Raw genomic sequence first — 10,390 nt, 5'->3', positions numbered from 1 at the left:
CTGTTGCCACAGTGAAGAAAGCCCAGAAGAGGTTGTACTTCATCAGGCTGATGAAGAAGGCTGGTCTCAAGCGCCGGACCCTCACCCAAGCCTACAGGGGGCTTGTGGGAAGCATCCTCACCAGCGGACTAACAGCCTGGTTTGGAAACACCACCATAAAAAAAAGGAAGATGCTCAGTACAACACACTACTAAATGTGCAATAAAGCTGTTTATTTATTATGACATTTTTATTTAAAAAGTCTTAACGTATTTTCTGATTTTTTTATATTATTTATATAGAAATTTATTTATATAATAACATATATTTATATTATTCTTTGATGTCTACTTCTTCTTTTTGACTGAGTGCCAACAGAATTTCATTGTAGAAATACAATGACAATAAAAATCTTTGAATCTTTGACAAGAGGACATCAAAAGTCTTCTCCTTCAGCAGATCCAGACAGATGGAACAGCTGAAGCTTTCTTCATCCAGATCCTTCCTGCTCATTTTGCTGCAGAGTTCCAGTTGAAGAAGCTGCAGTTCTTTCTACACTGAAGGTTTCCTCACAACTTGTTTCCCTTCAAGACTTTCAAAGGTTTTGTCATCAGGAGGAGGGATTTCAGGATCAGAGTCCAGGACAGTCTGGGATTTCCCAGAAGATTTACTGCAACTCAGTGACATTTATTGGTTTAACTGTCAGTCAAAGATCATGAAAGAGACAAAGTCCAGAGTTCTTCATGGTTATCAACAACTATTGTGTTTTAGCAACAACAGTCAGAAGTTCTTTAGAATGAATTTAAGACAGACTCTGGAACTATGAAGAGATATTTCTGCCACTAAAATGAGACAAAAAGACAGAAAATCCCATCAGATTTCAGGAAGGAAGAGCTAAAAATCTAGATTTGTACTTAAACTTGATAGAGTTTCTATTGGATCCTGAAACAATGAAGTCCTGTTTCTATTCAGCTGAACAGCAGCAGGAAGTAGGAAAAAGGATGACGGTTCACCACAGTAGACTTAAAGCTGTACTGATAGAAAATGTCATTTTTTACTTGTTGACATTTTTCATCAGAGAACATTTGCTGCATCAGGATGATCAGAATATATTGTCAACTACTATCCTTGGGACCTGTAGGTATTTCACTCCCCATGTAACCAGGGTGACCCCATTCTGAATAAAGGTGTGAGGAGGGGGCAGACACCCTCAGAGCTGTTTGGAGCAGAGGTGCTGAAGGGTTGTCTGTTCCCAGCTCTCCTCACCAGAAATCGTACTCGGCTCTTGGTTTCTGTTTTCTGTCTTGTGTTTTCAGAAATAACTTTGACAACATCCTAATCCAGGGGTCGGCAACCTGAACCTCAAAGAGCCATTTGGATCAGTTTCCCACAGAAATGAAAGCACTGGGAGCCGCAACTAGGGGTGTTAGAAACAAATCGTTTTGCCGAAATATCACGATAGTTCATTTGGCAATACTTGTATTGATTCCAAAAGCTGTCAAAAAATTTTTTAATTAGTTATTTTAAATATTTATGAGCGTTGTGTTTCCTTTGATCTTTTGTCCATTTTCCACAACCTTGAATAGACTTTTCTGTCTGTCAAACACCCAGAGTTAAGATGAATGAGATGATGGAAATAAATTCACTTTGATGCAGACTCCTTTCTATTTATTTTCTTTAAATCCAGTAAACCCAATAAATTATATTAATTTTATGGATGACAACTATTTTTTATTATGAAGCAGCTGTAAGTTTGTTACGGGTCTGGAATCATAAGCGGTGAGTCTAAGCCCCGCCCTCTTCTCTCTACCTGTTCGTTGTTTTCCCCCGCGTGCAACCCCCCCCCTCCAGCGTGTTCTACACAGACCACGAAACATAGCAGACAGGTGACAGGATAGTAAGCGCGTCCTAACGCAAATTTAATTAATTTTACGCGGAAATGGGTGGCTTTAATCTAGGAAAAAATAGGCTTTTTTTGGGGGGCGCTCATGTGTCCCCTACGAGATTACCACTGACTGTCTTTTTAGAAGAACTTTCCATCCCATAACATACTCTGGTCGGCATTCACAGCTGCAGACACGCCCCATCAGCACATTCACGCTGTTTTCTTCCTTCTGCCCGACGGTGTTAAAGGCACCACGACAATCTGAGAACATGATAGTTATTTTATTAAAACACAGAGAGCCGCAGCAAAGGGAGGAAAGAGCCGCGTGCGGCTCTGGAGCCGCACGCGGCTCCAGAGCCGCGTGCGGCTCTGGAGCCGCCGGTTGCCGACCCCTGCCCTAATCCAACCCAGTTACCCAGCCTCCTGTTGGAGTTACCACACTCTAGGACAGGGGTCCCCAAATCCAAGCCTGGAGGGCCGGTGTCCCACATGTTTTCCAACCAAGCTGCCATTGAAGATCCTTATTGGCTAAACACACCTGATCCAGGTAATCAGCAGCAGATAAGGCAGGAAAACCAGCAGGAGGCCGGCCCTCCAGGCCTGGAGTTGGACACCCCTGCTCTAGGACAATGAATCACTTTTTTTCTTTCCTTTATTCTGTAAAACTGTAACTTCACATATTCTGTAAAACCTTTGTTACGCCCCCATTCCCCCCCGTCTAGCGGCCCAGAGAGGACGCTACACAAAAACCTTTATTAGATTTGTGAAAATGTGAAATAAGATGATTTTATCACATTTCACACACTGACACCACCTCAGACCAGGTGTAAAGATTTTTTTTTTCTGAAAACAAGGTTTCACAAATCAGAAACTGTGTTTAGTGTAATCTTTACTATCTAAATCCTAATTTAATCCAGGTTTGAGCAGTCCAGGTCCTGTGGTTTCTGAACAGGACCCGGTTCTATGTGGTCTTAGTGTGAAAAATGCAGTGGAATGTTCCTTTAGTGTCCTCACCAATCAGAAGCCAACTTCAGCGTCGTACCAAGATGCACATTGTGGCATTGCCAGCATGAATTTTCAGAGCATCCTAAGCTAAATGTTGAGATGACAGCCCCTAAACCTACTACTATGATGGAATCAACCTGGATGAATGAGAGTCTTCATAGACAGAAGCTAAATGTTGTTGTTGGCACGGATTAGCCTAATCCTAACCCTTCTTCTGGGTCTGTTCAACCAGGAATAAAGCTCTGGCCAACATATTTAGAAACTCATGAGCTGATAATAATCCTACCAATAATGAAGCTAAAAGGACTCAGACTGACTGACAGATGTTTCTGCTCTAAACATGAACTCTGTCATTTCTGGAGTTCCAGGAAAACTGCCTCAGTTCTTCCCTCATATTATTCCCACTTTTCTTCATCACATTTCACTCAAACTCTGGAATGAAGACAAAAGAATCAGGAGGTTTTTATTGTCACATGATCAGAAACAACTTTTCTCTGAAGAACAGAGACATGAAAACACAAATCTTTAATCCAAAGTTGTCAAATGAAGCAGAAAGAAAACAAAGTTTTAATGTTCTTCTTTCCACAAACACAATCTTCTCCTTCAGCTTCTTCTCTTGTCGTTTCTGTGGAGAACAAACCAGAGAAAGTCTGGGATTGTGACCTCACTGATTCCATTTGTGCTGCAGCTTCCTTCAGTTCCCATGACAACAACACAAAAACATGTGTGTGAAATTTGAATTCAAAGAAACCAAAAGAAAACAGATTTGACTCCCAAAAGTTTGACATTCATGTTCCAAAATGTCTCCAATCCACATTCTAGAGATTTTCATTTCTCTCTATTTCTGACTACAAACATTTCTCCACAGAATCTGAACAGTTCAAACGTTTAGTTCTAAATGATCCAAAGCAGAGAAATCACTGAAAACAAACATTTCACTTCTTTCAGGAACTATTTCACTTTACACAACTCTGCTGTGTCTCCAACATAACCACACAACCTCAGTCCAGCATGGAGCGGCTGAGTGAAAGTGGTCTGGACTCTGTGGAGGAGAGTCCTGCTTTCAGAGACGCTGTAGAAGGACAGAACACCTGCTCTGTGATCCAGGTACACTCCTACTCTGGAGGAAACAGGAGCTGAGATGGAGGTTTCTATGCTGTTGTGGACAAATGAGAAACTGTTTGGAGAACAATCTAATGCCCAAGATTTATCATTTAAACCAAAAAGACTTTTACTTCCAGATCTGCTGATGTTCTTGTATGCGACTGCTATATAAACAGAGTATCCTCTCCTCTCCACCTCCCAGTAACAACGTCCAGTCAGACTCTCTCTACTCAGAACCTGAAGAAAAGTAAATCTGTCTGGATGATCAAAATCAGACTGAGGTTGTCTAATATATGTCACCTTTCTGTTCTCCTCTGACAGTAACAGTTGTCTGTGTGCTGTGTTTGGATCCAGTGTGATTTGACATGAATATCTGAGGAAGTCAGCTCTGCTCTTTGGTTCTGGTTCTGGTTCTGACAGTAAAACGTCCACATGAGAGACTGTCAGTGAGATGTTTGTCCATTCCTCTCTCAGAATGTCCTGCAGTTTGTCTCTGAGCTCTGACACAGCTGCTGTCACATCCTCAAAGTATGTCAGAGGACGGACATGGATGCTGGCTGAGGGGGTGGACTCACTGAGTGGTGGCAGTGAGGGGTAGTTGAGCAGAAAGTGGCTGTGATCCTCTGTGAGCCAGAGCTGCTTCAGCTCAGCGTCTCTCCTCTTCAGCTCAGCCATGTCCTGCTCCAGCTCCTCCTGAAGACCTTTGACTCGCCTCACTTCAGTTTGCTGCTGGGATCTGATCTGCTGCTCCACATCACGGCTTCTTTTCTGGAGGAGACGGATCATCTCAGTGAAGATCTTCTCACTGTCCTCCACGCTTTGATCAGCAGAGTGATTGATGGCCTCCACCTCCTGTTGAAGCAGCTTCACCTCTTTCTCTCTGTCCTGGATTCTCTGCTGGATTTGTTGCTGACTCTCCTCCAGCTCTCTCTGCTTCTCAGTCCTTTCTGCTGCAGCTGAGACTGTGTCGTGGCCTCTATGTTCATCCACAGAGCAGAGATAACAGATGCTCTTCTGATCAGTGCGACAGAACATCTTCATCACCTCATCATGACGGGAGCAGATGTTCTCCTGCAGGTTCTTGGAGGGTTCCACCAGCTTGTGTTTCTTCAATGCAGCTGCTTTCAAATGAGGCTGAAGGTGTTCCTCACAGTAAGAGGCCGGACAGCTCAAGCAGGACTTGATGGCTTTCAGTTTTCTTCCAGTGCAGACGTCACAGACCACATCTTCAGGTCCAGCATAGCAGAGACCAGCAGGAGCAGCTTGGAGTCCGGTCTTCTTCAGCTGCTCCACTAAAGCTGCTAACATGACATTTTTCCCCAGAACAGGCCTCGGTGTGAAGGTCTTCCTGCACTGAGGACAGCTGTGGACTTTCTCCTCTGCATCCCACAATCCTTGGAGACACTTCATGCAGTAGCTGTGTCCACAGGGAATAGTCACCGGATCCTTCAGCAGATCCAGACAGATGGAACAGCTGAAGCTTTGTTCATCCAGATCCACTCCTTTCTGCGCCATTTCTCCTCTCAGACACACAGACTGTGAGAGTTTCACTTCCTCAGAAACCGGTTTGACTCTGATCCTCCAATCAGATGGTTTCACTGTGAGTTCAGCCAATCAGCTTCTTTCTTCTTTTCCTGTTGGTGACGCCCATCATGACAGAGGAGGAGCTGCAGATGAGGAAGAGGAGTCCTGATCTGTTAACCCTTTCAGAAAGAGAAAACTTTTTTATTAATTGAAAAAACACTTGAAGTTAACAATTTGTGACAGTTACATACAATTATGACAAGTAAAATAGGAATAAAAGACATGTACAAACTACAAATGCAATATAAAATAAAATTCAATTATAAAAATATTACAGAAAAAAGACTTAAATAAAAGATATTAAAATAAACAAATAAAATAAAAAGGGGGTTACATAGGCATTTGAATGATTCTTAACTTATCAAAAAGCTGCAAGTTACATTTGATACTTTAAAGTTCCAAAGCAAGTTTGTTTTCCATGATGTTTACAGATGAAAAAAAAGAGCAGAATTCTTTATGAAATGTAAGATAATATGGTTTGATATTAAGGAATCAACATTTATGTATATAGAATTTACCCAAAATAATTACAACATTCAGAATAAGTTCTGTGTTTTTGTTTTCTAAAATAAACCCAAATATGATATCCTTAATAGAAAAGTCTGCTAAACGTGAAATCTTGGGGAAAGGCCAATAATGTAAATTATTCCAAAAGACATTAAAATAAAAACATTCAAAGAAAAGATGCTCAGTTGTTTCATCCACATGACAAAAAGAACAACAATTTTCAGGAATTCCAACCATTTTCTTAGTAATTCCTTGGAAGGGTAAACACCTGAAAAGGTTTTAAAGTGGATTCCTTGGCTTTAGAAGGAATGGGGGGTTTAAAATATTTAGTTCGTATTTGTTTCTTTTCTGAATAATTAAAATAGTGGGTTATATAATTTGGATTTAAGAACTAGGGAAAGGACGTTTGATTAAAATATTTTCTGATTTGATGGTTGGGGATTTTGGCAGTGGCTGTGCATTAATCACGCCACGGCCACCCCACAGCCACCCCACTAGCCACTATAAACTGTGGTAGCAACAGTTGTGCATTTCATCCCAAATGCACAGCCAGCAAGCGGGCAAGTCGCTCTGATCACCTAACTAGGTCCACACCCCTTCCCCTCCCTGCTGCCTTTGAGTGCGCAGACATCTAAAGACGAGCTGCTAGACGCAGAACACGAATAAGACGCGGGTTTCACTTCCGCGTTCGAACCCTCAGAGCCTCCAGGCTGGTTAAACAAAAGAACCAGTCTCAGTTCCTTAAGATTAACTGTCTTAAATGACCGAGCGTGTGTGCTCCTCACACGCGCTCTCCCCCCTCTCTTCCTGCATCGCACTAGCACCAGTTTCAGCACACACACAATCACACATCCCAAAAAACTACATTTGTTTTCATGCCTGTTAAATATTTTCTGTGGGGTATTTTAACAATCTGTCTACTGTACTTTAGATCAGTGTTTGTCAACCAGTGTGCGGAGATGGTCAAGTGTGCCGTGGGAAATTGCCCTCATTAAATGATCTAAAAACATTTACCATCTCCAGGAAATCAGCTCTGTGTTCATCTAAACAGGCCCTGATAAAACACTGAGTATTTAGGAATATGAAAGATCATAAAATACAATTTTTCTTTGTGTTTATTTGATTCTATTGAAGACATTTTAATAAGAATGACGGTACCGCGATTTAGCCTTTGCGTCAGCTGTTTTAGGAGAAGTCCCACCCCTTTAACTGTCTCCACCAATCATTCTTGGAGGCTTAATCACATGTCATCAATTGCTTAAAGTCCTCACTTCCTTGTTCTAGCTAGCGGGGCAGCTTTCCACAGAATCCGGTATCAGACCGTGGAACGAGTGAACAAAACAATGAAGCTCGGAGATGCTAGTCTTTCTGTGTTCTTTTTGTACTACATCTCCCATGATGCATTGGGTGACAGCGTCTCAGCGCACAATGAATCTCTCCTCTTAACGTCTTGAAACAACAACGAACACACATCAAACAGTTTTTAAATCTTCTAACTTAACTTTTATTACATCTTTTAGGAAAAACAGCTGCAGCTTCCAGCTTTTTCTGCCACAATTATCACAAAAATGCATGTGAGATTGTGGAGGGACTGTAGATCAATACAGACTATGATTTTATCCTTTTTTCTTTTCTTTTTTGGATGTTGTTGTGCCGTGGCTCAAAAAAGGTTGAAAAACACTGTACTAATGATATCTACTAGTATCTATAGTGGTATCTACTATAAGTTAATGTTCTACAAAATATCAGTAGGCATTTAACTTTCTGATGGTTTTCTAAAGGTTGTTTTACTACTTTTAGTAGAATTAATTTTAAAGATAGAGCTCATGGTTTTTGTGTGCCACCCCAAGATTTAATGTGGCCCCCTACCAGCCACCTCCATGAAAAATTTCTTGAGGCGCCACTGTTCTTGACGCAATAGCTTGAAATTCAGGTTGACGTGCGTTTACCGACACTTTTCATTGAAGATGACCAGTCGATGCAGCCGTGTGAAGGTAGCTTCAGGCCTATTTTAGGGGGTCTGAAGCCTTCTTAAAATATTATATTGGAGGGAGAAGCAGACCCATCACAGGCAGCAAAGAGAGAGTTGATGAGTTTAACACCCTTTTCAATAGGTTTAGCTCTCTGAATGCCTCTGCCTCCTCCCCCCACCTCCACCACACCACCCCCCTGCTCCTGCTGCCTCTCAGCTATCTGAACTCCCCACACCTCCTCACCTTTCTTTTTTGTACGTTTCTCTTTCGGCTTTTCCCATCAGGGGTCGCCACAGCGAACAAGTCACATGGTAAACTTGGCAATGTTTTACGCCGGATGCCCTTCCTGACGCAACCCTCTCAAAGCAACCGGGCTTGTGACCGGCACAGAAGGGAAACCTCCTCACCTTTCTCCCCCCTCTAATACACCACACCTACTGGGCCCACAGTCCATCACCCCTCCCCCCAGTCCAACCCCCCCCCTCCCTCCCTGTTTGACTGTAACAGCCTGCCAGGTGAAGAAACAGCTGGAGAAACTTAACCAGCACTAAGCAGCCGGCCCGGATGGCGTCAGCCCTCGTACCCTGAGGACCTGTGCCCAACAGTTGCAGCGAGCGAGCTCACACCTGGATGGTGGTGGAGGCATGGGGAGAATCACCTTCTTTGACATCTCCAGTGCCTTTAACACCATCCGGCCTTCTTCACTGGGTGATATGCTGCGGCTGATGGGTGCTGGTGCGTCCACCCTCTCCTGGAACACTAGTCGCGTTTACATGGGCAAAAGTAATCGGAAAGAACGCCTGATCGGAAAGAAAATGCGTCATGTAAACGCGCCGTTCGGAATACTCTGCCCCCATCAGACTCGTTCGGATCAGAATTTCTTTCCGATCGAGATAGATGGATTATACCGATCGTTAATCCGATCGTGGAGCATGTAAACGGTTATTCCGATCGTGTGTCACTTCTCCTCTCGGTTACGTCACGCATAGCTGGTATTTCGCTGAGAGAAAGCTTTGGAGCGCAAACGGGACCGACCAGCTGCTCTGCGGACGCCCCGTGAAAAGCGCCGCTCCGCTCTCGCCCCGCTGGCTTTTCGCCTCTCTTACACCCCTCACGAGGGGGATGTGGGGGAGGAGCGCTTTGTGCGCCTCGTGCCCCCCGACACTCACTCAGTCCACTGAGTGAGCAGAGCAGCTGGATCATTAATAACTTTGTGTTTGAGGGGAGGGAGGAGGATGCTTTGTTAGTGTGCGTTTTGTTGTTTTGTTATGTGTGGGAGACTTCGGACTGCGAGCCGTCCCGCCGCTCTGGGTTAGCGGCTGCAGGACTCAGGAGAGCCGCCAGCTCACGCTGCGAGTTTGGGGAAGCAGAAATAAATATCGCTCAGTCCTTTTCAACACTACTGCACATGCCCAAATGATTCATTCCGACCGAAAGTGTGAGCCATGGGAACGTTTGTTCTAATCGGAAAAAGGTTTTCTGATCCCATGTGCACGGGTGAATTTTAACCCGACCATTGATCCGATCAAGATATTCTGCCCATGTAACCGGGGCTAATGACTACCTGACAGACAGGCCACAGATTGTCCGACTGGGCAGCGTCCTGTCTGACGTGGTGCTGAGTGGTGTGGGAGCCCCACAGGGCACTGTACTCTCTCCATTTCTGTTCACCTTGTACACCTCTGATTTTCAGCACAACTCGGAGTCATGTCACCTACAGAAATTCTCTGATGACTCTGTGGTTGTGGGGTGTATACGCGGTGGACGGGAGGAGGAGTACAGGAGGCTGGTGATTTGTGGAGTGGGCTGGAGAGAATCACCTGCTGCTCAACATGGACAAGACCAGGGAGATGGTGATCGACTTCCGGAGGAAAGGGACTGTCTTACAGCCCCTCTGCACCCTGGGCAAGGATGTGGAAGTGGTGGAGGAGTATAAATATCTGGGTGTGACTGGTGTGACTGGTGACTGAGCTGGAGGAGCCACAGTACTGCCGTGTACAGAAAAAGGCCTGCAGCAGACTCTACTTCCTAAGGAAGCTGAAGTCTTTCAATGTGTGCAGCAAGATGCTGGGGATCTTCTACCAGTCTGTGGTGGACAGCACCTTGTTCTCCTCTGTGGTCTGCTGGGGAAGCAGCATTGCAGTCAGTGACGCCAACAGACTGAACAAGCTCATCAGGAAGGCGGGTTCTGTAATTGGCTGCAAAAAGGAAACATTTGAAGCAGTGATGGAGAGGAGGTCACTGAACAGACTCCTTTCAATCATGGACAACCCAGACCATCCTGTCCACCCTGTCCTGGACAAACAGAGGAGCTCCTTTTCTAAGAGGCTCAGACAGCTCTGCTCCAAAACTG

At 44.3% G+C, this 10,390-nt stretch overlaps 1 protein-coding gene across 1 annotated transcript; it reads right to left on the bottom strand.

The window, feature by feature from the left end:
• Nucleotides 1-3,307: 3,307 nt before the first annotated feature.
• On the bottom strand, nt 3,308-5,595 carry LOC111949312 (tripartite motif-containing protein 16-like). Its single transcript, XM_023966339.2, has one exon. The coding sequence runs from the start codon at nt 5,486-5,488 to the stop codon at nt 3,821-3,823; it is 1,668 nt and encodes a 555-aa protein (XP_023822107.1). The 5' UTR covers nt 5,489-5,595; the 3' UTR covers nt 3,308-3,820.
• Between the last annotated feature and the right edge of the window lie 4,795 nt (nt 5,596-10,390).

The sequence above is a fragment of the Oryzias latipes genome, chromosome 18 (assembly GCF_053564925.1).
Source record: "Oryzias latipes strain Hd-rR chromosome 18, Olatipes_Hd-rR_3.1".
NCBI lineage: Eukaryota > Metazoa > Chordata > Actinopteri > Beloniformes > Adrianichthyidae > Oryzias > Oryzias latipes.
This window is presented reverse-complemented; position numbering and strand designations above follow the sequence as displayed.

What these genes read in the sequence shown, in the direction of transcription:
- LOC111949312 (XM_023966339.2), bottom strand. Translation starts at nt 5,488, where the DNA reads ATGGCGCAGAAAGGAGTGGATCTGGATGAACAAAGCTTCAGCTGTTCC.